The 27,622-nt window shown below is 36.0% G+C and overlaps 1 protein-coding gene across 8 annotated transcripts in view; it reads left to right on the top strand.

The window, feature by feature from the left end:
- The window catches only part of RANBP17 (RAN binding protein 17), a 314,483-nt gene that overhangs the window by 202,169 nt on the left and 84,692 nt on the right, over window positions 1–27,622 (top strand). For 4 of the 8 annotated variants that reach the window (XM_082726135.1, XM_082726133.1, XM_082726137.1 and 1 more), the window contains 3 exons: window positions 12,326–12,385; window positions 20,041–20,114; window positions 21,158–21,238. In XM_082726135.1, coding sequence (XP_082582261.1) covers window positions 12,326–12,385; window positions 20,041–20,114; window positions 21,158–21,238 — 215 coding nt within the window. The remainder of the gene's footprint in view (window positions 1–12,325; window positions 12,386–20,040; window positions 20,115–21,157; window positions 21,239–27,622) is intronic. The other 4 variants (XM_082726136.1, XM_082726139.1, XM_082726132.1 and 1 more) reach the window with 1 other exon arrangement.

Genomic DNA, 27,622 nt, shown 5'->3' with positions numbered 1-27,622 from the left:
AGTCTGTCCGAACCATCTGCTTTTATATTCTCTTTACCTACTGTCAGCCATTTTGGAGTTTTTTTTAAAAAGCTTTAAAAGTGATTGGGAATTTCTCACAGTAAGTCAGGAATCCTTACCGCTCTTTAAAAACCTGGTGCTTTTAGCATATTCCCATTTAATGCCCAAGAGAATAGTTATTTTTTAATTTAGGTGCAGTATGTTGTATGTTATGTAATGAAAATGTTCTTCTCCCTTTCCAGTTACTTACTCTCAGGCATCAAAATTTAAATTTAACTAGATACTTGGCCATGGTATACACATTAACAACAGATGCATGGGGATTGAATTTAAATGATGGTTTACTTATCCATTCTTGTTTAAAAAATAAAGGTATTGAACAGCTTAATGAAAATTCCTAATTTTTATAAGCTTAGTTATTTTCCAGATATGCAACTGAAGTTCTCGATAAAAATAGTATTTATAAAGTACCTATTGTGCACAAAATACTGTCCTAGGCATTGTGTCCAAGTTACTGTTGGTCCTCTCTACAACATTACAAAGTGGGTATTATCCTCATTTTGTAGATGAAGAAATGCTCCACTTCTCAGAGAAGTGGAGAAAATTGTTCAGGTCACACTTGAGACAGGGATTAGGGCTCTTCTACACTCCTTTTCAAAAATGTCATATTAAGGAGATGATAACAGTATATGATAGAAGGTTTCAGGATAAGGATTTGGGGATGGTACATTTTATTTAGTTGCAGGTGAGCACGCTTCATTTGGTTTGTGAAGTTCCTAACTCTGTCTAGCCTTTGATCATATATAGGCATTTTATTTTCTTCTCTAGTCATTGAGAAATACTGTTGGCATTTGGTCCCGTGCTTCTGCTGTTTCCAAGGTTTTTAAAAATGCTTTTACTTAAAAGAAAGAAAAGGAACAATTGTGTCCTGTTTGTAGTAATTTACATTAGCTAATTTGTTTCTTCCTATTTTGCCTGTTAACATTTAAGACCTCTAGTAGCCTTTCAAGATTGTAGTGAGAATTAAATAGCTGTATTGTTACATGTTTTTGGACCTTTGTCACTACTCAAAAATGTGGTCTCCAGAAATTCAATGGTTCAAATGATTTATTTTTTTAAGATTTATTTATTTTAGAGAGAATGAGAGAGAGAGAGAGACAGAGAGAGCAAGTGTGGGGAAGGGCAGAGAGAGAAAGAGAATCCTGACGCAGACTCCCCACTGAGCACCGAGCCCAACACAGTCTCTATCCCAGGGCCCATGACCTGAGCTGAAATCAAGAGTCAGCCCTTTAACCGACTGAATGGTCCAGGTGTCCCAATGGCTCAAATGATTTAAAAGCACAATGTTAATAGTTATAATCAATATTTCACTTTTTTACAGCACAGTTCACATATATACTATAAAATCAATGGTATGAAAGTCTTAGGTGTCTTCAGTTTAGAAAGTTAAACAGTTGAGAGGGAAAATTGGGTTTTTGGTTTTTTAACTCAGTATTTTGGTAGGACTTGAAAATTTCTTAAATATTTAAATTCAATAATCCCCTTAGCCCTATGTTAAGTTCGGGGAAAATAAGAGTATGTTTTGCTTTCTATGATGGATAATAAAATTTATAGAACTTATTTTTTTAAGCAGTGCCACAAACTGAAAATACATTGATTGAAAGTCCATGAATGAAAGATTGTGTGCTGTTTATTAAGGAAAGATAGAAAATATGGGTACACCTCCAGCCTTTTGAGGTTAATGGTCATAGTTGGAGGGTAGGTCATTGGAATTGTAATCAGAAGCAATAAGTAACCAAATGAGCCTTTGAGCTGATATATTGTACTATTATATAATTAATATAGGCAGAAGTAATCTCTTTCAAGTTCCTGGCCCACCTCAGACCTGAGTCTTGTTTGAGGAAATAGAGCCAAATTGTCATAATTTTGCCACCTTGGCATTTCTTCTCAATTCCCAACACTTTTACTTTTCTTCAGTAATTCAGCTGAGGCAGAGAGGGATTTCTTTTTCACATTCAATACTTAATTTTGAAGCTATGGATTTAGAGTTACTTCAGTACATATTCAGTTGAAATCTTATATAAGCAGATGAGCCTCCCCCAAGGAACTGGGTATATGAGGATGGAGGGAGAGCACTCTCCGTTCAAAGATGTGGAGAAAAGAAATTTCTAACCAAAAATCCAAAAATAAAGAATTAGGAAAATGAGAAACCAAAGAGTATATATATCCATGAAGGTTGGAATATCAAGGAGAGAGAACACATGTCATTAGAGACAACAAATGGTCCAAGAAGGGTAAAAGCTTAACTTCCCTGGCTGTGGTCTATCATACATACTGTAGTTGGACAAATCTTAAACACCACTTTTATCATAGGGCTCTTCCTACTCAAAGACTTATTGTTAACTACATCAAGCCAGCAATCCTTGCTTCTATGGTCTTCCATAATCTGGCTCCACCTACCAGCCAGTTTTAGTTCCAATATCTCCCCTCTATCAGGCTGACTCTCACCATCTTTATCCTAAATTGCATTGTTCTCTTTTTCCTTCTTCCCCACTCCCACCCCCATCCTTTCCCCTTCCCATCCCCATTCTTCAGTGTTCTATTCAAGTATCATTCTCACAGTTCTTAGTATATGGGTCATATTCATTAAAACTTAGTTAAATAAAGATGACAATACTAACAGTCATTTATTGTTTATTATATGCCAGGAGTATGATGTCAGCTTTTACATGCATTACATCTTGTAAGCCTCAAAATAATCTTGTGATGAAGGTGTTCTTAACCATAGTTCTACCACAAAGTGACTTGACTAAGAATACAGTGGTAGGAAGTGACATATACAAGATTTGACCTTTAGGTCCGGTTAAATCTATTAAATGATGAACTGTAATTCCCAATCTTGTTCCTTTTTTTCTGCTCTGTGTTTGAGATTCTTTTTTTTTTTTTAAGATTTTATTTATTTATTTGATAGAGATCACAAGTAGGCAGAGAGGCAGGCAGAGAGAGAGAGAGGAGGAAGCAGGCTCCCTGCTGAGCAGAGAGCCCGATGTGGGACTCGATCCCAGGATCCTGAGATCATGACCTGAGCCAAAGGCAGCGGCTTAACCCACTGAGCCACCCAGGTGCCCCTGTGTTTGAGATTCTTGAAGACAGAGGAAATTTCATATATATATCTATACATGTAGATAGATATATATATATCTTTTATTTGCCAATACAGCTAAGATAAGGCTAGATCATCAACTATTTTCTTATTGATTGATTGACTATGGATTAGATAAGATGAGACGGTCAAATTCGATGGTGATGAAAGCAGAGAAACTTTATTCTGATCCTAGTCATTTTTCTAGTATATGTTGTTAAATAGAGCGGTATTTTATTTAGGGAATAGTGGATTGAAACCAGGCAATGTTCGATTTTAAAGGATTTTTATAGTAACTGCAACAGTGTTATTTTGGGCTGAATCAGTGCCATTCTTTTATTCTTAAATTCATTAATCAAGTATTTATAATTACTGTGATAGTGTGATATATAATAAGAAATAAATGTTTGTTCTTTGTCCCCCTTTCTGGCACAGAGTTCCTAAAACCTTTGGAATATCCTAAGTGATAAAAGCCAATAAAGGTATCTTGACATTCCTAACAGACCCCTTTTTCCTACCTGTGAGTTTATGTTAATGAGGTGATTTTTGGAAAGCATCTAAGGATGGAGGCTGCTTGCCAGGGGGAATCAACCATGTGATTAGAGGGTTGGTACTTTCAGTCTCACTTCCTGACCTCTGGGGAATGGAGAAAGACTGGAGTTTGGGTTTAGTCACCAAGGGCCAAAGATTTAGTCATGCCTAGGTGAGGAAACTTCCATAAAAAGCCAGAAAGCTTCTGGGTTGAGAGAAAAAGGCAAACAAATCATGAAAGACTCTGACCTATAGACAACAAACTGAGGGTGGATGGAGGAGGGGGGTGGGGGTGGGGTCAAGGAGGGCACTTGTTATGATGAGCACTGGGTGTTGTATGTAAAGAATGAACCACTGAACTCGACTCCTATAATCAATATTGAATTGTATGTCAACTAACTAGAATTTAAATTTTAAAAAAGAAAAACTTCTGGGTTGGTGAACACATAGTAGAGATTTGAGAATAAAGGCTCAAAAAGCATGGAGACTCCATACCCCTTCCCACAAACCTTGCCCTAAGCATCTCTTCCATCTGGACAGTACTGATGTACATCCTTTTATGACAAACCAATAATCTAATAAGTAAAATGTTTCTCTGAGTTCTGTGAGTTCCGCTAGCAAAATAACCAAACCCAAGGAGGGGGTCATCGGAACCTTCAGTCTGTAGCTACTCAGAAGCACAGGTGACAATCTGGACTTCCAGTTAGTGCCTAAATTAGGGGCAGCCTTATGGGACTGAGCCCTTAACCCGTGAAATCTGACACTACCTCAAGGTAGACAGTGTCAGAATTGAGTTAAATTGTGGGGACATCCAGTCAGTCTTCATGGACAGTTGGAGAATTGTTTGGTGTGTTTGAAAAAACACACATTAGAATTACAAATACGATTGACCCTTGAAGGACATGGGGATTAAGAGTGCCAACCCCCTTGCACAGTCAAAAATCCAGGTATAACTTTTGACTCCCCTCAGATTTTACTACTAATAGCCTACTTTTGACCTAAAGCCTTATCAATAACATAAGCAGTGGATTAACACAGATTTTGAATGTTATATGTATTATATACTGTATTCTTACCATAAAGTATGCTAGAAAAAAAGAAAATATTCTTTAAAAAAAATCACAATTACCATACTGTAAAAAAATCCGCTTGTAAGTGGACCTGTGCAGTTCAAATCCTTGTTGTGGAAGGGTCATCTGTACATGTAAATTGCACATTAGGACACAGTGTGACTAGAGAAATAGCCCTGCCATCACAGGCTGGTGGAGAACACAGAAAAAGCTGACAAGCAGTCATTGTTCAATATGATGAGGCCCATGATTGATAGGCAGAAGGACAGTGAGAACATAAAGGAAGCCACCTAATGTAATCTTGGGCAAGTCCTGGAAGGATTTCTAAGTGATACTCAGGGTTTCTTTTAGCATCATTCGGTTCTGTGTATTACATAAACAGGTAAGTAAAATACAACTAGGAGTTACATACAGGTTGAAGAGAGGCCAGTATGTTTTCCACTTTCCCACTCATGATTGCAGAATGAGACCAAGAAATCTAAATATCAGTACCCTTCAGATTGTTTACCAAATTAAGGAGGTTGATGTCAAAATAAATGTTTCATGATTCTAAGGTAATTAATAAAACAAATGAATTCCCCTGCCTCTCTTCATTTGGCACCAAGAAACCACCCACTGGTTCCATTCTGTCATATTGGTGCCAGAGAGAAGACAGGGTTATCTTACATACATTCAATGAAATAATGCCCCTAGAAAGTTTAATTTGGATTTACCAGAGTGTCGGTGAATACATATTTTCCCCAGGAGCTAGAAAGCAGTGTTGTTAAACAGTGAGACCTGTGAATAGGAAATTGGAAAAGTGTAATCTTGAGCAGTCTCCTAACCACTATTTGATTTTCCCCATCTTAAAAAAATGGGGTTCATGATACCTGTCCTTTGAATGCACATTCTTAGTGATCCAGGAGAGACAGTATAATGAATGAGCCCTCTCTTGGCCAAAAGGAAGATAATCTAAGTAATTAAATATTTAAAATAAAAGTTTATTAATGAGATGAGGGAAAGATAGGGAATATAGGGAAAGTAGATATTTTGTCACCTATTTTTCTTGGTTGCTATTTGAGAATTTTGCCATTTTAAATCAGCTACAGTATGGGGAAAGGTCATGGTTTCAAAAAACATGAGCATTACTATGAAAAAGAAACAAAAGGTAAATTAGGCAATGTGTAATACGATTCTCTGCATATGTAGATATATGGTTTGTAGAATATCATTATGTTGATAATAACTCCCCTTTTAAAAAAATCTGAAGATGAAAAAAAATTATTTCATTGAACTCTTCAGAAAAGGTTATCTCCCACAATCAAGCTAATTTCAAAAGAAAGTGGGGGGAAAATAGATCTGAATGGACAAGTGGGGTGCGATAGAATGGAGAATTTTTATTCATTTGTATGGTAGATGGTCATCCTGAAATAAATATGAAAAGGAACAAAGTTGTTTGTGCTTTGAAAATTGAGAAGCATTGTTCATCATGCATAATTGAACAAAGTTGAAATTTGTAGGTATGAAACCAAAAAAAGCCACAGCTATGATAGCTATTACAGGAAATGGAGGAAATTAATAATAAAAGACAATACACTACCTCATAAATACACGCTCATCATGAGAGTAGAGGATGAGAGCATTAAGCAAATACCCTGATTAATGTAACAATTTAATCCTGGAATTGGAGTACAGATATTTCAGGGTTCATTTGTACATATAGATAAGTGAGAAAGACAAAAACAGCTTACTCTCATAAAGTAAGATTTTTAGATAGTCCTTCTGGATATGTGAAGATTATACTATTTTAAAAGAAAAGTTGGTTATAACTAAGCAAGACATGTTTGATATGAGGACTTATTAAATAAATAAATAACCAGGTTTCAGTATATTTTAAAAAACACAAAGTGTTTTAAGGCAGATTTGGGGCATTTTTGCCTTACATCCAATGATCTTGCTTTTTACAGTTTATTCTAACAATGATCCTGCTTTTTATAATTTATTCTAAGTAACTGCTAGGAGCTATGATTTTTAAAAGACTGCATACTAGGAACATAAATTAGGGGGGGAAATTACTTAGTTCTCAATATTCACTGAGTAAAGTTTAAATTAACCCTGATTAGAACATCTTTGAATACCTTTTTGATGCATAAAATGATTTATCAGAACATGTGTTTCACTAAATTTTGGAGGGTTTTTAGAAAGAACAAATAGAGTAAGAGTAGTTTACTAGAAAGGGTTTTCTTTTATATCGTGTCTACATGTGTGATTCACTTTGTCTTTTTTTCTGTCGGCTATTTGGTAGAAGTCCACAATTTGCCAAAATGGTTAATAGGACACAAATATAGACATTTCATGTGATGTACCATGTAAATGTAAACCTTTGTAGTTACATGTTTCTGTAGCAAGAGAATTGTTTTAAAAGGCATGTAATTTATTAGCTATTGGTAGCTTCTTTATTGCCTTGCCGCGCTGCAGTAATAAATAAAAGAAAGTGAACTGATTTTACAAATGGCACACAAGGTGCACATTTTGTGGAAAAAAAAGTCTTTTTTTAAAGAATTGGCATTAAATCCTTTTTTTGTGATGACAAAGAGGCTAAGAGTGCAAACTGTATTTTCTGTTTATCGAAAACAGTCTTTTTTTCTCGGGGGCATTTTTTCCTATGATCATCAAGGGATTTCAAAAGCAATAAAGTGTGGAATCATTGTTCGACTTGAACAGTATTAAAACTTAGGTTTTAATTTCAGTGAAGTAATAAGATTTGAACCTGTCTCACATTACAGCACTGTAAGGCATTTAGCAATTGTATTTTAAAAGAGGTTTTTAAGATGCAGCTCACTTGTAAGCTAACTGTCTGTCAGTAATTAATAGTTTTTCTTCAGCATAGGCTGTTGTGATCAGACCAAGAAATATCTGTGTTTTTAGTAACACATTATGATAATTGTGAGTGCTTATTTCTAATTAGTCTAAATGTCTAATAATTTTCAGCTTGCTTCTCTGGCTCCTTAATAGAAAAGAGAGAGGAACATGTAAAGCTATGGTGTGTCTTTGGGCTTTTAAAAATATGACTGTACACACACATGTATATTTCAGTAAGCTTTACACCTAGCAAGATGATATGTCAGTTGACTCATTCATTAACCACATATTTTGTCCTTCAATATCATCTCCTGGTTTTCAGACATCACATCATTTGTATATGTAAAAACTGTTGCCAGATATGGTACTGTATGTACAGCTAAACCCAAACTGACAATCTGGATTCTTCAATACTCAGCATTGAACCTATCTTTACTTTTCAAAAAAGGCTTTAAAATATGAGCATTTCTATTAGATCAGTGTGGCAACATACTTGCTGATGAAAGATTGTATTTACCATTTTGAATTGCTATTGAAAATAATTGCCTCTACAAAAGGAAACATCTGTATGATAGCACATGGTTAAAGCTGCCATCAATTTTTAACATTTGAGGGTTGAGCTATGACCTTTTATGATGACTGTGAACAGTAACTGCCTCCATTAGCCATAAGTTTTGTTTCTTTATTTTAGTAGATGGCCTAGACTGTAAATATTAGAGAATCTAAAATAAATCAACATATTATCCTAAGGATACAAAATGTAAGAGCTATTTGTGGTTGGGAACCTTTGACAGATAGTTTGGATGAAGCAGATGATTGCCTGCCTAGCGTATCTGGTCTCCATTGCTATGCCTGCAGGCAGTTTAGTGCTATGGTTGTATATTGATGTCAGGGTTAGTACTGAGTGGCTAGCAGTGACAGATGTCTATAATTACAGGCAATGCTTCCAGTATTTCTGAAAAGCCAGCCTATGTTGAACAATTATCTTATTTCTGCCTTGCCAAAGAGCATGTTCCAATTGCTAGTATTAGCAATGGTGAATATAGTGCTTCATCTGCTGCCTTGGGACAAATGTGGGAAAAGCACTTGGTTATAAAACATAAATGCAAAATATTTTTTCAGCATTTTGAATTAGTTAAGTTCAGTGTTTTCCTAATTTTTATCTCCCCATAATGTCTCTGTTGAAGGGATCTTGAAATATAAAAGCACACTTGGCATACTTATTGAGATTTTGTTTTCCCCTAGGCCTGCATGGCTCCCCAGCGCCAGTATCCCTTGCTTTACTGAATAGATGTGTTTAAGCAAAGTTGGCTTTGAAACAACTTTCTTCAGTGTGAATTACATTTTCTGATTGACTTCTGTTACAATATTGGAAGTATGTTTCAGTGGACAATCTCCCACACCTTTTGATGGGGAGAATTGTAGTAAAATGATAGACAATGCTGAAATATGCAAAACACCTTAGTACACTGGTGTCTATACATTTGCTGAGACACACAATTCTCAATTTTTGTTTGAACCCATTCTGTTTTGCCTTCAACCACTCATTGTCCTTTCCTGTCTCTAAGTGTTCACCACCACTTCCTTCCATGCTCCCATCTTGACCTGCTTTCCTTCTTCATGGTCCAAGTTCTCAACTGTCCTTTTTTCCTGGTCATTTGCATGTGTGAGACACAGGCTGTAATACCACACTCCCTAGCCAGTGCAGTTGCCTTACACAGTACACTCCAATCCTGCCATTCCTAAAATCCCCAAAGTTCTAGTATTAAAACATTGTCCATGCTTTAAGTTACAAATTCTGTATTTTCAGTTAATGTAGAACGAGAAATGCCTAGGAGATAATCAGTTGAAGATATGATCTGTCTTCAACCTTACTCTAACCTGTATTAGATTTCTCCTTTTGCGCTTAATCACTCTGTGGGAGTTACTCATGACATTTTCTCATGGAGTCTTCTCAGCAGTATTTTACTTAGTTAGGTATGATAACCTTCATTTTACAGAATGGGAAAAAGATTTCAGGAAGGTTTAAAGACTTGTTCAGTGACTGACCCAGTGTTAGACCAAATCATCCTACCCTAAATCCAGCTTTGCTTTCCACTCTGTCACATTGCCTGTGTATGTGTTTAGGTGTGAGTTTAGGTATATGCTCAATTTCAAATGTAAAGATGATTGATAGCATGAACATAACAAGTTTCACCCCATCTTTGCTGTCGTATTTCCCAAGGAAACAAACTCATCTCTACAAGCACAGATTGGACCTCTTATCCTGGCTGGCTATCAGTCAGTCACAAGAGAGCTAAGCTACTTCTAGATCCTAGATATTTGATAGAATCCATCCTACCATATAAGAAACAACTCTATCCATAGTCTAGTGTCAAAGACCAATACTATATTCATGAATGAAAGGTGGCCCCTTTCGGTTCTTACTGAGCCTGCCACACAAAAATTCTTTTGATAATTTAAAACTCTAATGATGGTGTTCTGGAACCCTTTCTCTGTGTGCATTAACTTAGCAAAGAAAACTTGGAGAATTGATTGGACTCACTGATCAAAAGACTTCCATAATTTATTGGCCTCAAGGCTGTAAATCATCTACTTACCCAGTGAGTTTAGAACTTATCCTGGAACTAGGAAACAGGAACTTGTAATGACTCAAAAAAGGAAGATGAGGGCTTTGAAATTAAAAATTTAAGTGATGCAGATGAGCTCTTGAGATAAAACATCACCTGTTGCCACAGAATATTGTTTTTCCTCCTGTCTCCTCTCCCACTGCTATTCTGTTCCTCCTCCTGAAGATAGAAGATTTGGAGTTCGGCTGCCTTTCATTAGGGCTCACTCCCCTAAAATCACTCTGTAACCAATGCTAAAGCTACACACATACCAACTTAGAACAGAGATCTACTTTCCAGTCTAGTCCAGATAAAGCACAAAGAAAAGGGACCATCATCTTGGTGCATGCCTCATAATCTTAAAGTCAGACTAAGGTTTAATTAGGTGTTACTTAATAACAATAGTGGCTGTTAGCTGGCCACCTGTTCTGAGGACTAATAGCTAGTGTTTCTTTGGTCTTACTGTATACTAACAGCTTTCCAAGTGCTTCTGCCAGGATGCTGGCAGAGCTATAGCATGTTATAATAATAATAATAACAATACTTAGGGAAATTTTACTCTGCTCCAGGACTGTTCTAAGTGCTTTGCATGAATTAACTACTCCAATCTTCTCTAAAATGTCATAAATTAGTCCTACTATCATCCTCATTTTTTTATTCAAGAAAACTGAGGTTTAGAGGGTAAAGAACTTGATCAAAATCACTCAGTAAGTGGTAGAACCTACTAGTCTTGGGCTTCAAACTAGGTCTTAAACCATTTCACTAGACTCCTAATTTGTGATCTTATTGTTATTATTCTTTCCATTTTACAGATGAAGAAGCTGAGACTCTGAGAGGCTAACTAATTTAGGATTACAGAGTTATTTCATTAAATAAAAATATTTATTGAATGCCTGTTATCTGTCAAGTACTATGCTAGGCTAGCAAATAGCAGAGTCTCACTCAAAGCCCCACATTCCACTACATATATATGTTCTGTGTTTCCTCCAAAGTGAAGTTACCAAAAATACATATGCAATTAACTTGCCCATTTCTGTTTTACTGAGAGAAGAAGATGCTTCCTGGGTAACTGTGTATTGTCTTGGTTGGGGTTTTGCATATGTTTTAACTAATTTTGAACATGGAGAAGTGTTCAGGAGAAAGACTAAGGGAAGCAGGACTTAACCTGCTGCCCCAGATATCTCCTACCCAGAGAAACCAGGTATTAGAATTCAAAGGCATTAATGGACCACCAGAAGGTGAAAGGCGAACCATGATCTCTTGCATTTGGAGTAGGTTAAAGTTTTCACTACCTAGGCTAGCACGAAGGACAGAAATTGGAAGTCAAAACAGATTATAGGAACAACATTTTTGAGTAAAATTTGAGAATGTAATGAAAAAAATGAACATAATGAACATAGCTGATCTGACAGAGTAGTACAAATGCAGATGATGTGATTGACACCCCGCTTGCCATTCTGTGGGCCATTATTCCTCTACCCTCCATGTTGGGTGGTTCTTCCCAGAAGAGAGTCTCTTAGGAGGAAAGTGCAGAAGCTGCTTTGGAAGTGGAAAATGGGACATGTGTCTTAATACCCACTGTAATTGCAATTTGTGTGTTTTTCGAGTAGAGGATTTAGGGAAGAGTGTGTGGCAAGAATTAGATTAAGTGGTAGAAGACTGTATGAGGTACTTAGCTTCTGAATAAGTGAGTTCCATTCATTAAGAATGTACTCTTACCCATGCAGAGGTGGCTCAGCCTGCTTAAACCCTTAGCCCCAGTTGCCACACTTCCATAATGAGAGGACCTCATGAGCAACAACAGTACTAAGAGACTCTTTTAAAAGTTCTGTCAACGATTATTTATAATTTGTTCTTTTCTAGGGCTATCCTTTAGTAATTGGTTTCTTGAATTCTTCCATGGAAGCAAACCCATTGTGTAATCTATGTAACCACATCAAGGCTTTGAACACCACTTGACCATTGTCTTCGCTTATAGCTTCCAGAATAAAATCAAAGTCCCCAGAGCACTTTAAGTGACAGCCACAAAGACCCTAAGCCACATCCTCCCTATATTTGAAGTTGGGAAGGCCTCTTGCTCTTCCCTTATCCCTAATGTCAGGTGCCAGGTCCCTAAACTCTGTGCTTTTTAGGTTGTACGCCTGAGGAGTGATGTGTCCAGAGTTCCAGAGAAGGCTTGGAAAATAGTTAAGGTGAGTTGAGTTCCTGGTTATTGTGGTGGATCACCAGTCTTTACACTTACCTCACCACAGCCCCAGGGTCTTGTTACTAAAATAGGTACATGCTCACAGCAATAAGTGTAGGGGTCCCTTGTCTTGGTTCTCTCTTTATGCACTTTATTACCCTACAGTATGCATGTTTTATAACCAAATGTTCAGCCATCAGCTAGTGAGCAGTATTAACTGCAGAGACTCTGCTTAGCGTGATTGCATAGTGTGAAAGCAGGCTAGGTTTCTCAGTTACCTTTCTGAAGTGGCCAATTCTAATGAGTTATTCATACCTGCAGGGAGAAGGTTTTCTTTGACTACATGAATAGTATCTCTTACTGAAGGGTATCTACAGTATGTGTATCCCTTATGCCAGAATGTTTCTGGTGGACACCTTTGAGAGGGATGAGGGTTATAGTTTAAAAACAAAACAAAACAAAACATCTTTTATGTCCCAATTCTCCACCTCTACCATCACCCTTTCACAAATTTCATCCAGCATCAACTTCTTTCCTCTAAATTCTAATCATGGTATAAATTTGCCATTGCAAAGGACTATAAATAAAATGCCTGAAATGCCCCCTTTAAACCGTGGTCTTGTAATCTTCCACCAGAAATAGTCAAGCCTTCTTCTAGTAGCCTTGTGCCATAGCCATGGTTAGCTTCTCCTTGTATGAGCTTGGGAAGATAATAATATTTACCCAGTGCTTTCCCATGGTTTTAGCCACAGAAGACTAGTCCAACAGAAGCTTGGCCTCAGACATGGAGTGAGTTGGCAGCCAGCAGGAGCAAAGCTGTGTCAGGACAAATGTACACTCCCCATCTTCTCTAGTTGGCTTTCAGCTGGTTGCACCACAGGAGTCTTTCTATGGGCTGTGTATCCTGTGACCAATAACTGGTGCACTCGACCCGGGTCCCTCTTGGCTAGTGAAGGCCTGTCGGGAGACATTAGGTTCATGCTGGTGGAGATCCTTAGTCAGTGGCTCCCTGAAGGAAAATGAGGCAAACAGCCAGCTTCTGTTGAACAGGTGGTAGTTAGACCTTAGATCTGGTCGGTGCCGGGGGGTTGAGGGGATGGAAGAAGACAGGAGGCAGGGAAAGTATCTCTCCAAAATTACCAGTATTGCTGGTTTTCACATTGTACCTATACTCCTCTTTCAAATAAATGGTTATTTAGAAACGAATCCAAAAATATCTCTGGCAGCATCTGGAGCCCTTCCTTAGCAGTCTGGATTTGGGCCCAAGTTAGGAATGGAAACCCCACTGGGGTGCAAGCAAAAGAGGAAGCATGTTCTTAGCCATGCATCAGTGGAGGCCCCTACTGGGAGAGGGGATTATCACAAGGCAGCAGGCAGCCCTGCACCCCAGCCTGCTGAGTTCATGCTTTGTGCCACAGGATGTGGAGCGAAGGAAATGCGAGGCCAAAGTGGTCGCTCCAAGTTTTCTTATACAATGGCTTATTCAAGCAGATTGGGAATGCCTCTTAAGAGATTTGTTAGGTACATGTCCCCTTAGCAAGATGGCCACCACAGATGGTGGGTTCAGATAGTCTAATTGAAATAAACATTTAACATTCACATTTATTTTGTACTTCCATAGTCAGCTTTTCTTTTATCAGTTGCCATTCTGTATTTCACTGAATGGGGCAAGCAGAATTCTAACCTTTTACCAGTTGGTTTGCATCATTAACTATGGTTTTAAAATTAAATTCTGCCAGAATACTTTTTTTTACCTAATTTTGATCTTATATTTTGTGATGCTACTTTAAATGATGTGCAAAAATTAGCCAAGATTAACATGTATCTATTCAGTAACACTAAATTTCTATATTTAATATGAAGCAATGATATTTGTACCATTATGTCTTTTGACATGGTCATAAGGTAATGTGATGATCGTGTTTTATTCTGCTTCAAGCATTAATGAAAGACCGCAATATCTTTAGTTCCAAATGGTTTAGATCCAAGCCATTAAGTCCTCTATTTCCTCTCATACCTCTCCTTCTCCTCCTCCAACTCCTATCGCAACCCCCACCTTTTACTTCAACGGTCTCTTCTATAGAAAGCACTGCATTGATGTCAGGGGCACTTGAAGCCTAAGACAAAAATAAGAAAATTGGTTTCTTATTTGTAATAAATAATATCACACTAAGTTCCAAAATTCTTTTCCTAAGAAATGTTATTGCTTTCACTATATTGGATTCTTTCTGGTGACAGGTTTTGTTTTACCAAATTATAACCCGTTAAAAATCTTGATAAATCATTTCAGCAGATTGAAGCAATACTTTAAAATGTACAACAATTACTGGGGTTTTTAAAAAAAATTTTTTGTGGCATCGATTTTGTATTATTAGATGCAAATTTTGGAGAATAAATTGGTTCAGGAAAGTATATCATCTGATGGGAGAATACTTAGTTGTTGATTTCCACAGCATTGCTAATTTTCTGCATTGAGCCTGCTTACAAAAGCTCTTTGAGAAGTTATAACATCTTAAACATTTATAGAAGACCTAAGGGTATTAACTTACTGTAATTTTCTGAAGATTCATTATCCAAAATCTTAATTCATTATAACAACTCTTATGAAAACCTATAGAATGAGTGTTTTCTCTTATTTTCTTATTTGCACAGAATGAGAGATTCATTGTTCTTTTTAATTTGTTTCATGTGGTGCTTTTGAGTACATTTCATAGAGGGCTGTTATTGAATTTCTGTGACTGTCATTATATATCCATACAACCTTTAGGAACTAATATGCTGGGTTTCCCAGTTCTGTAATCTACTTCAAATTTAAGGATTGACATAATTAGTTTCTTCAAAGTTATAACCAGAATGTTAGAGACAACACTGCAGATACCCAAGACCAGGAATTAGGATTGGAAAAAGAAAGCAATTTAAAAATGATCACAGCACATGCTTTTATTCTTTATTAAATTAAATTTACAACTCGGAATCTTACTGCTATTTGTATGCTTATTCCTTGTCTGGTTTTCTTATCATATCTGGTTTCCCTTTTGAAAAGCCAGATACAAGATCACTTAAGCTACCTGCCTGTGCACAGGCAATATTCATCATTTGGTTAGTTGAGGAGTTAGAGGACGTATGGGTTGTTGAAGCATTATGTACATACCCAAATGCTTCTTTCTGAAATTGAAAAGTAAAATAAGTGGAGTCAAATAAACAGATAAAAGAAAACAAACATACTAAAACAGTTTTTTAGGAACATGCCTTTTCAAATCTATAATAATAATGATTCCTTACATTTTTAACAACTTTCTATATTTTAAGAGCTGGGGAGATGGATGAATGGTTAAAATGGATAATTTTTCTGGCTTCTAAGATAGTAGCTATGTAGAAGTAGAAAAATGCAGGTTTGTAGCATGAAAGTTTGAAACTTTATGGCCTTTAACGAATACCATTTCTGACCATGATTGGAGTGTGTGAATTGACTGATTATATACAGAAAGATTTCAAAGTTACTACAGATTTAAGGTTTTGTTTGTTTTAACTTTATCTGTGCAGTGTGGAAATCTTCGAGGTAAGCACCCTATTACTTTTCTGTTACTTTTTTTTGTAGTGAGCCTTCTCTTGAAATGGTATTAGCTGACAGTTTTTAACGCCTACTGTGAGACAGGGTCCATTGGAAAAGCAACATTTGTTGAGTGACTACTAAATGCCAAGCACTGTATTAGGTATCATCATTTCATCTGCTCAAAAGCCATTAAGTCTATTATTATTCCTGTTTTACAGATAGGAAACCAAGATTCAGAGACTTTAATCTAGTTAGTGGTAGATCCAGAATTCAAATCCAGGTATCTTTGGGACCAAAGCCCTTCTACATTGCTAAATTTATCAAGGGAATGTTCTAATTACTTCTGGATATGTTAAAAAAAAAAAAAATCTCTGCCATCTGGCAGCACATGCTTGAAATAGTGGAGGAAAGACATACGCACATGGAAAATTAATACTAAGGCAAAACTGTATTCTGTTGTATCATATGGGAAGTGCCACTAATAGGCTAGCAACAGTGTATGCTCTCAGTATCAAGTGAGGGGAGCTCTTCTTACTGCATCTATAGGGAGAACTTCTTCCAGAAACATTATTTAAGCATTAACACCACATCTTTTTAAATAATGAAATTTTACCAGCGTTATTTCTGGAGAGTAGAATTTTGGGTCTGTCATTTTCACAGAGAAAAAATTCTGTGCAAAAACCATACCTTTTATGGGTTGTTTTCCTTTAGTTAAAAAAAAATTTTTTGAAAGAAATGAAATCAGCCAAAATGTGAATTTTAACATTACATTCATTTTTTATTCATTTAACAAACATTATTGAGTATTAGGTATGGGAGATAAAAGAGCATCATGTCTACCCTCAGAGAGCTTACAGTCTAATAGAGAAATACAGGCATATTTAAAAAAGGAAGAATAAGAGTGGGAAGAAGGCACAGATGGCCAGGCAAAATCAACTTGTAATGAGTGCACATACTATTATGTGAAACACATAACCAAAGGCATAGCCATTTTCAACTTCACTGTATCCCTCAGAGAAGAGTGGACAACACACATGAGCTTATTGTCTTACTTCTTAAACCTTTGCTTATTTTTCATAATGATCTAATTACCTTAATTGATTCTGAAGTAAAACATTAGTAATCTATGAACTTAAAGGAAGGGTGTTTTTCTTTTTCCCCTAATTGCATTCCTATGCCAATCTCTGTATGCTTCCTTTAAAAGAGTATTGTGATGTAAGGTTCTTCTTGCTGTAATAAAATTTTTTTTTTTTTGGTGAAGTGATAGAAATTTTAGAAAATGTTGAAAACCCCTAAATATTGTTTTAGAATTTTTCCTGTAGAAAACCTTCACTGACTTGTGCTTCATGGTAAACATTCTTGAAGAAATTTATATCCTCACTGGACAGACTACTTGCCACCCCCGAATTATATATGTCAATGATATAATTGAATTCCAAATGTTTGAAGACATTTTCATATTATCTGCATGGCCTCTGAATGATAAGGTGCCTTGGAAAATGTGAGACAGTCTTTTAAAAGAAATGCAGTAATCATACATTGATTTTAAATGACCCTGTCACACGTGAAAACAAATCAGATTGTTGCTCTTAATGAGCTTTTCAATTTACTATTCAGTAGATCAGATAAGTGGATTTAAGAGGTAATGATCCTGTTTAGTACTCAAGCTTGACTGTCAGATCCTAGTAGTGGAGAGAAATCCCTAGGGACAAAAACGTTGACACAGTTCTAGATGGGATAATGGGAATCAAAGCTAATGGATGATAAAAGGAATGGTGCAAGTTACAAGGATAATTGTGGATTAAAGCACTGCCATGTGTCAATGTTGACTGTTTTTTCTAGTATCTTATTGGGTCAAATCAGATGCTCTGAGAAACTGTTTTGACAGCAGAGCACAACAGACCTGCCTGCCTGCCTAGCTTCCTCCTTTCTTGAAGTCAGGGACACCACAGAAAACTTCCTTGTAAGAACTGCCAATTTAAAAAAAAAAAAAAAAAAAAAAAAGATTTTTTTTTTTTAATGTTCAAATGTCTTGAATGCTTAAAATCACATTTTAGTTATTATATTTGTATTATTCAATGTGGCTTGGGTAAAATAAAAATTAGATTAATTCTGGGCATGCCATTTTTTAAAAAATAGCATTTCTAAAGCCTTGAAAATGTAAACTTCAATTTTACAAAAATATGATACAGTGTGGGGGGCGGGGAGTGGGGAGTACGTGGGCACCCAGACATCTACAATGTGAGAAATACCGTGAGAGTGATAGACCAGACACTGTGGAAACATAAAGGAGAGTGCAACTCATTCTTCCTGGGAAGACAGAGAAGGCTTCCGAGGAGATGACTTTTGAATGGGAATCAGGGGGGAGAGATTGAAGGCAAAATGAACAGCACATGAACTTCTAGAAATCTGAAACTGCATGAGAAGCCTCGGTTGATCCATCAGTATTTCATTGTGGCTTCAGGTAGAGATGAGGTATGTTGGGGCCAAGTTGTAAAGGGCCTCCTGTGCCATGAATCATACCCATTATCAGATTTTCCAAGGGCCCTATTTACTCTGGTCCATGAGAGAGGTTTCAGGTTATGCTGAGATAAGGGAAACTCCCCTTTCTACATACCAGTCTTCTTTTGAGCCTGCTCTGGGCTTAAAGGTTTCTGATCACTGAAGACTGGTAGTAACTCATTTCCCGAGATTGTCTCTCCCTCACTCCCTCTTTCCCCTAAACATCTTTCAAATACAGTGATGGCTTCAATCTTATGAAAGGTGAAGGCCTATGCCCATGAGCAAAGTCATAGATACAGTGATTGAAATGCATTTCTGTAAGGCTCAGAAAAGAGCAGAAGAGGCAACAGGAATGTGAAACTCAGTCTTCCCCAGCTTTTCCCTCCACCCTTCTGCCCCTTCTGTCCTTCTTTTGCCCTCTCCACTTGCCATCTCCTTTCCCTCTCTCTCTCCCACTGATTCTCTACTAGGCTGAGCAGCTTCTGCTTATAGGACTTAGGTTGAAAGCCCAGAACATGAGTTTCTACTTTGCATAGTGTTGAATATCCAGATATGAGATCTCTGGAATGAACAGCCTCCTTCCCCTGTATAACCCTATAATTCTGGGTGCTTTGTGGTGCCCTGTGATTTTTATCTCCCCTTCGTGACCTATGGCAGTATACCAAGCTGGTGTTGACATGTGAAAAGCAAAAGACATAGGGAGTGAAAGCTAAGTTGCCATACCGTACCCTAGGAAATAGGCGGATCAGGAGAAAGTGAGAGAACACAATCACAGGGGATCAAATCACAGAAGAGAAATCCCATACAGCTGGTGTCTGGCAGGGATAACCTGGAATCACACCAGAGCATCAGGGAGCATGGAGGTGTCAACCCACCTCTCAGCTTTGCCAGCCTATTAGGGAATATTCCATTGGCTGCTGGTGGCATTTTCCCACTCCAAGTGGGATATGTGTTTACAAGCTCAATGTGGCTTGGGTTGGGACTGAAATGTTGCACCCCAAAGTCTGCAACCAACACTCCCTAATTGGAAGCTTAGTGGATTCCCAGGCCCTGATGTATTCAGCAGAGAATCTGTGAGCCTGGGATTTCAGTTTCAGCATGGAAAGTAAGACCTATCTCTACATTTGGGGGAGCTTAATTGAGAGATTTTTGAGGAGAATGTCTATAAATTCTTTAATTTCCTCTTACTTTTGAAATCCTTCTTTTTACAACTAACATAATCCTGAATTATTTGAAGGTTTGCTGATATCTGGAATAGATAGAAAATTTTTTTAATTGTTGGAGGCTTTTATTGAAACACTCCATTTTTTAGCCCTTTATATACATACACCCATCTTCGAGAAAGGGGTGGTTTGTGAGAAAAAAATTATGTGGTATTCTGGGAACAAACCAAGTACATGAGTGTGGGTGTATATTTCAAAATAAGAGAGGTACTTCCTGGAAGAAAAAGAGAGTAAATTATTAAATTATACTTTTTTTTAAAAAATCCTTCATTTGCTCTCCCTACCCACTCCTTTCTTCAGTGTGGATGCAACAATGCTTTAAATCTAAGTCATTTGAAAATACATGTTAATGATAAAGCTTTTAACAATTGTGTTTTCATCCAGGTATATGCCCGTATGTCAGAAGTTTTAGGAATAACAGATGACAGCCATGTTCTAGAAACATTCATGACGAAAATGTGAGTTCTTTGATTCTTCTTTTGTTGTTGTTGCTTTGAATGTAATAGATATTTTTACTGTGTTTAAATCTCTTAATAAATTTTAGCTTTTAAATAAAAGACCTTTTTAAATTATGCTGTAATTCTTAGAATGGTAGCATTGTGCTTAATTGAAACTTAATTTCACATATTTAAAATTCACCACCCAAAGACGTTCTTATTTGTCAAGGTAGCCATACATCTGCAGTAGGCAACATCAAAATATGGTTTTAAAATGTTTACAAACTTTGATTCCTCAAGTCAATTGGGCAGCATTTTTGTTTTTAATTAGAACGAAAATACCCAATTTCAGAGACCAACTGAAGAGATTATTGCAAACTGGAATCATTGGGAGAGGTTTGATTGCCTTAAGACAGGGCATTCATTGATTCCACCAAGAACCTATGGCTATCAGAGACATACTCATGGAAACTTCCCTTAAATCATCCTTTATAATCTGTTAGCAGAATTAACTAGCTTGTAGTCATGGACATAATTTTGTACATTTAGCCTGAATTTGTATGCCTCCATTTGGCAACCCACTTTTATCTGTGTAATGGATAGACAGTACTATGTTGCATGCAGAGAAAAGAACTACATAAATAATCATGACCATAAGAAGTGAGCTTTGGAGCCACAAGTTTGATGGTTCATTTCTTGGCAGTTAACTGTGAGCCTCTATTTGATTTCCTTTGTAACTCTTGCTGTCATTCCCTAATATGTTTATTTGATGTTTCTTCTGTGAAATAGGCAATTTTTTCATTTATAAAACTAAATTTAGAGAATTATATACTATTTGGAGAACAGTGTTCATTATACATTGACTGGATATAATTTTGATAATGCCATTAAAAAGAATAGAATAGAAAATGTTCTCTAGTGGTATTTAAACCTGTTTTTCAACTTTATGAGATATTTCTGCTTTAGGTTACCTAACTTACATAAATGTATGTGTTTTTCCATGCTCTCTCTATACAAGCAAATACCTTAATTACAATTAAAAGCATTTTTTCCCCCATACTTAGTGTTACAAATCTTAAATACTGGGGAAGATGCGAGCCTGTGATTTCAAGGACTCTTCAGTTCCTAAATGACCTTTCTGTTGGATATCCTTTTTACTGTATATCTGGTAATGTATAGAAACACCATAATGCATGCATTCTATTGGCTGGGTGTATATGTTTATAACGTTTGTAATTGTTTAAAACAAACCCTTCATTTAGCCTTATGTGTAAAGTATGGTTTTGAAAGATTTATATTAGCTACAAACTATGAACATTTATTTAGTCTCAATTGAATTTATATGGATATATAGATTCCTCACTAGTTAAAGTTATGTTTTTATCCATCCAGTTTAATAAATGGATACGTAAGAAAGTATGCAACCTCATGTGTTATAGTCTGTGATTTTTCTTAATTGTCAGGGAGTCCTTGTTTTAAAAGAATGCATGTAACTAATTTGAAGAAGGTCAAGATGTTCTAAAAATATTACTTTCTAAAAATTGAATTCCTGAGGGTAAATACTATAGCTTCAGTATTCTTCAATTGAAAAGAATATTATTTTGATTAGTTAAGAGGCACAAAGGAGTAATAGGAAGAAAATTATATAATTTTTTTTACCACTTCTTAGATTATTGCTGCCACCAAATCAACAGCTTATTTACTCTAAAATAAGATTTCCCATTATGCATTAAATGTTTGGGTTTCTATCTTTAGCAGATTTTTAAAATCTAAAACCAGAATCATCCTTTCTTATTATATTATAGTTAATACTATTGTCCTGTTTCTACCAATGAGAGAGAAGCATGTAGATTGTCTTTTATATGTTAGCTATCAAATACATAGGAGTTATGAAAAATAAGTGTTGGTTTAGTTAACCACCAAGATTAGCTGAGATTTAAATATGAGAACAGCATTCTGAAAATCAGTGGCATTGGATGGAAATTTTTAATGCAGGTTTACTGCAGGAATATGTTTGTATTAGTTAAGTTTAAAATTGTGTTCCTTGGGAAACCATAAAAGATTTCCAAAGTATTAGACACCCACTTTTGTGCTGGAATTTAATATGCAACTTTTTATTGGAAAATAATCGTCCTTGTCTGGCAAAATCCACCATGCAATATTTCTGTTAGTAGGTATAATGTAATAAAGACAGGGAGGGCTATTTATCACTACAAATTTTGAGGATTTCAGGATTCTTTTTATTATTTTAATATATTTCTTTGATATTAAATCAGAAAAATGATAAATTACACCTGTCCAGGCTGTTTTTCCTTTTTACTGGAAAGTGATGTACAACCCAATTCCAGTGGTCATTTTGGCTTTTTAAGATATGTATTTTTTCTTATTAAAAAAAACCCCAACCTGTATTTTTTTTAATAATAATGCTGAAATACTCTTTATTTCTAACATATGAAGTGGTTTATAAGTACTTCCTAGTCTTGCAAACTCTGGCCTTTTCACAATGAATTACTTTGAGAGCATATTATCTGGAAAGAGGCCTATGTTATTTTACAGCACGTATCTATTGTTTAGATTTACCCTATTTTTTAGGGTGGAATTGAAATCTCATACAAAAGTAATTTGATTTGTATTCTTTTTGGCATAATTTGCAAAATGTCTAATTTATTTCTGTCCACTATTTAAGTAAGATCCTTTTCCTATCATCTTATATCTCTTACATATTCTTTAATCCTAAAATTATAACCTTTTGTTTCATAAGCTGTTTAGTGCTTTCGAACACTTCTTCTTGAAGTTCATAAAAAATCATATTTTCAGAAAACTTATTAGATAAAACTTAAAAGCTATAACATTTAAACCAAAGGGTATGAATGATTTCAGCTTGGGTACATTGATTTATATTTTTTTAACAATTATTTCAGGTTTCCATATTTAGAAATATATATTAGTGCAATTTGATTTCAGTGCTCAGTTATTTGAATTATAAATCATTATGTCCCTTCTAGCTGATCAGTCATGAAATATCTTTGAATTCATTTACATAATGGAATATGTGAGTGGTATGTCTATTTCAGTGCAGTTGCTGGTTACCTAATGCTTGTTTTGTTATTTCCAATCGATTTCCTTATTATAATGTGTTTTAAAATCCTGATTTTAAAGCAATGCATTATATCTGTCTTAAAAATAAGATGGCACTCTTCAGCAGTATAGAAACAGTTATGCGAGATAAAAATCATCACCAACTGACCTCTATTAATGGAAATCTATTTATATATTAATATTCAAAATATTAGTAAGGAATAACTGAAAAGTATCTTACTACAAAGTTTTTAAATGTTCCTGACTATTTTCTAATGCATGTCTTCAGATACTTTTTTTTTTCTTTTTCTGTTTTTTATCTTCTTCAGAGACTCCTACTCAGTGTTTGTTTATGGTTCTCAAAGCCAGTCTGTGAACTTTGGTGTTCTTGTGTCTGACCACTTGTTTGGAAATTGAAGTCACAAAAGATCCTCAATTTTAGAAAGTGCTAAAAAGACTCAGGTTTACTTGCCTTAAGGTCATAGTCTCAAACTTTAGTGATGATAAGAATCATTAGAGTGCTTGTTAGAATACAAATTAATGGACTTGACCCCCAGAGTTTATGTTTTAGGAGGTGTTAGACTGAGGCCTGAGAATTTACATCTTCAGCAAGTTTCTGGGGATGCTAGTGGCTTAGGGACTGTGCTGTGCTTTTTAAGATAATTGGAAAATAGGACCGGATATCCTAAATAAGAAAATCAGGTACCTCTTTATAAGACTGTCTTCACTAGGGAACGGCAGAACTGACATTTTTAGAGATAGCATAGTTCCTTTAAATCATAATGTGTGTGAGAAGGCCATTACATTAAGACCCCAGATTTTAACTGGAGAACCTGTTGCTTTTTGCCCTAAGGTTTGAAGCTTTCCAAGTTAGTAAGACTAGTGTAATTTTAAAATTTAGTGGCCTTTTTGAGGGAAAATTTGTTTTCCTGTCAGATTCATTGCATGGGACATATATAATACATTTAGCAAATACATCTGAGTAGCTTTAAATTTTCAAGACTAAAATTCAAGAATTCCAGATTCTAAATAGCTTTATCTAACATGTACAGAGTTGAGATGGCTCTGTCCTGGGCTGCCCTCCACATCCAGGTTTAATACGTAAAGATCCTTTTCCCTCTTTCAAATACTTTCCAGTCATAAATTCTAGTTTCTGTCCACCTGGAAAGGAGGTGAGATTGTTCAAGTGATAGAACAAAGGAGCTGCCAAGTAAACTTATTTTAAGTGCTGAGAAAGAGGGAGGAAAGGGTGACATTTCATTAAAAAAATTCTGTTTGTTTTTTAATCATCATTTCAAGGGTTTTTTCCCTTAAAAAGTAATTAATCAATATTTCTACTGAAATTCATTGTTTACTCAAATTTATGCAACAACATGTCTCACCTTGGGTTTCGGGTAGATAATAAGGAGAAAGGAAATTTCATTTTCTGTTAGGCCCTCTGTTGGTAGTTGCCCTTATTACATCATCTTCAAGAAAACTCAGAGTAGCTTTAGCTTTTAAAAACAGACCCCAAAGCAGATTCTGCACTAATTCGTGAATTTATCCCAACTCATTTTACCCTGTTGATGCTGTTAACTACAGTTCTTAGGATGAATAACTTCTCCATGTTATTGCAAAACCACCTCTATAATTTGCAGGGGTACAAAATGAAAATGTGGGGTCCCTTTCATAAGTTATTAAGAATTTCAGGGTACCTGGCTATAGAGATTATTTAAAAATAAAATATTAAAAAAAATTCAAGGGCACCTGGGTGGCTCAGTCAGTTAAGCGTCCACCTGCAGCTCAGGTCACGATCCCAGGAGCCTCGGATCAAGTGCTGCGTTGGGATCCACAGGGGGTCTGCTTCTCCCTTTGTCCCTCACCCCACTCATGTTCTCTCAGTCCCTCTCTCTCTCTCAAATAAAGGAATCAAGTCCTAAAAAAAAAAAATTCAAGACCTCAATAACATACCATCGAAGCAAGCGCAGGCCCTTCTAGGCATAGAAGAACCCTGTGCATGTGCATAGCATGGACATCCATGAAGCTGGCTCAGGTTCTTTGTTAAAGAAATAATTCCTTCCATTTGGCTTCACATGAGCCCTCTAAGACTTGGAGGCTATTTCCTTAGTCCCTGTACACCAGGATTTGGTGAATATAATTCCTACCCATATGCATCATAAATCTATTTATCTATCAGGAGCTTCTCTCCGTTGTTTTCATTTTTACAAACTGAAGCTTCTGCTTCCTATTCAGGCTGCTTGGTCACAGTGATGCTTTTCTTTTTCAACCCCAAACCTCCTTCAGTTTCATTTGTCTTTTCTTGCTTTTTTTTTGTTGTTGTTGTTCTGTTAGTACAAAGCCAAGAATTGCAGCCTTTTGGATTTAACACTTAGTAAGAGTTAAATAATTCAATTCCATATTCATCCTAATGATTTACTTCATATTACTGGCCTCTTTCAAGTCAGCAAATATTAATTAAGCATTTGCTAAGTACAGAGCAAAAAGACAAATGAGACGCAGACCCTGTCCTCACAGATTTTAAATTCTAACAGGACTCATCCTGATCCCAGACTGCCTTTCACATATTTTTCCTAGGAGCTCAAAGTCTGTTGTTTTATTAACAGAGGTTGTTTTTCTTTTTAAAATTTAACTTAAGTAAACTATATACTAATTGTCTGAAAGTCTGCGCATTGAAAATAATGTGGGTGAATGACATTTTGATATGTTAGCTTTGAGGGAGCTCTTTTTAGGGTCATTTAGATGTAGCTTATATGGAAGCATTAGGTATATAAGTAATATGCAAGCCAGACGTCACTGATCTTCCCAGCACTGGGGTGTGAATCCTGAACGAGGTGGGGGTCAGGTCAGATTAGGGGGTGACAGATGAAACCAAGGTGTAGAACGAAATAAGGGTGAAGGGTGAAAGTACAATTGGGTATGTCTGTTACAGGAAATATATTAGTAATAAACAGAAGTAATTCTGCTTTTGTGAAACAGTATTAACATGTATTGCTTTACTTCAGTGAATACCACCATCTCCAGATGGTTTTGAGAATGTTAAATAAAACTGATTTCAGCATATATCCCTCAGGCATACTTCTATTAACATTTCTGATCAAAAGAAACATTGATTTCTTTCTTTGTTTTCCATCTCTAGTATCCATGGAAAAGTCATCCCATAACTTATCTGCTCCATTTGGTTTTTTTCCTAGAACCAAGTGTGAGAATCCTCTCTACTCCTTTTCTATAACCCACTTACTCAAACCTTCACCCAGTTCTTTAGATTCCGGCTTCACAAGATTACCTTCCTTGAGTATTATTGTGATCTGATCATTCCTCTTCCCACAAGCCCAGAATCGCTTCTCCTTGCTTCTCAGGTCAAAGTAAAATTATTGATTAGAACTTGAGTCCTGTAAGAGTACTTGACTTATTGAGTTCTCATAACTAATTTCCTGATCTACCACTCAACCACAATCTGTACTTTATTCCCAGGCCAGGGAAGTTTATTTTACCTTCCCCTTGACATCCTTCATTATCTTTCACTGAATCACCACATATGCTCTTCTTTTCATTTGACCCATTGCAACTCAGTTAGGTCTCTTTTAAATTTTCAGGTCTTCCTAAAGACTTGGTGAAGGCATACTGAAACAGTTAGGATCCTTTGTCATAGTATTAACTGAAGGAACATAAACAAATCCTTTAGTTTCTCTGAGGCTCAGTTACTTCATCTATTGATAATATTCTAGCTCTTGAGATTTTGTAAGGATTAAGTAAAATAATAGATATGCCATAAAATAATAAATATGTAACAGTACATCTTTGCACAGGGGCCATGCTAATCTTCTCTATATCATTCCAGTTTTTATATATGTGCTGCTGAAGCCAGCACTTTAACAGTGTATCTGTGTTATCTAATAAAATAAGGCATCTGGTACTACTGACCCTATCACATAGTAGGTGCTCACTGAATTTTAATCCTTTCATTTCATTCCTGTCATCTTTATTTTTCTTAATTTTCCTGAACACCTAGTTCATAGCTGTATATCCAGAGGTGAATATCATATAGCTTAGTATTGGCTAGTCTTCTCTATTAGTTTGTAAACTATTAGAGATTAGGAGTCTTTTTTTTTTTCCTCTTGTTTCAGAATTTCACATAGTGGGCATTTGAGTCAATGTTGCCCCCTTTGTTAACTGACAAAGCTTTAACTCCTGTTCCTTATAAGTAATTATTAGTATTCCTTAAGATGCTTCATTTTGGTGAGACATATTTGGATGTTTTTTAGGTTAGTAAGGTTTATGAGTATAATCTCACTTTTGAAATAATGATACTAATATTTCAGTATACTTTGTACCTCTCATCCACCTATAGTAATTTCCAACATGTCATTGTCATGCCATGTCATGTCATCCAAAATCTAACATATCTGTGAACTTTCTTCTATCATTAAGATCTAATTCTGTCTGCAAAAACT

This window comes from Mustela nivalis (assembly GCF_964662115.1).
Source record: "Mustela nivalis genome assembly, chromosome: 3".
In the NCBI taxonomy this organism is placed as follows: Eukaryota; Metazoa; Chordata; class Mammalia; order Carnivora; family Mustelidae; genus Mustela; species Mustela nivalis.
The sequence above is the reverse complement of the archived record's forward strand: the minus strand, read 5'-3'. Positions and strand labels throughout refer to the sequence as shown.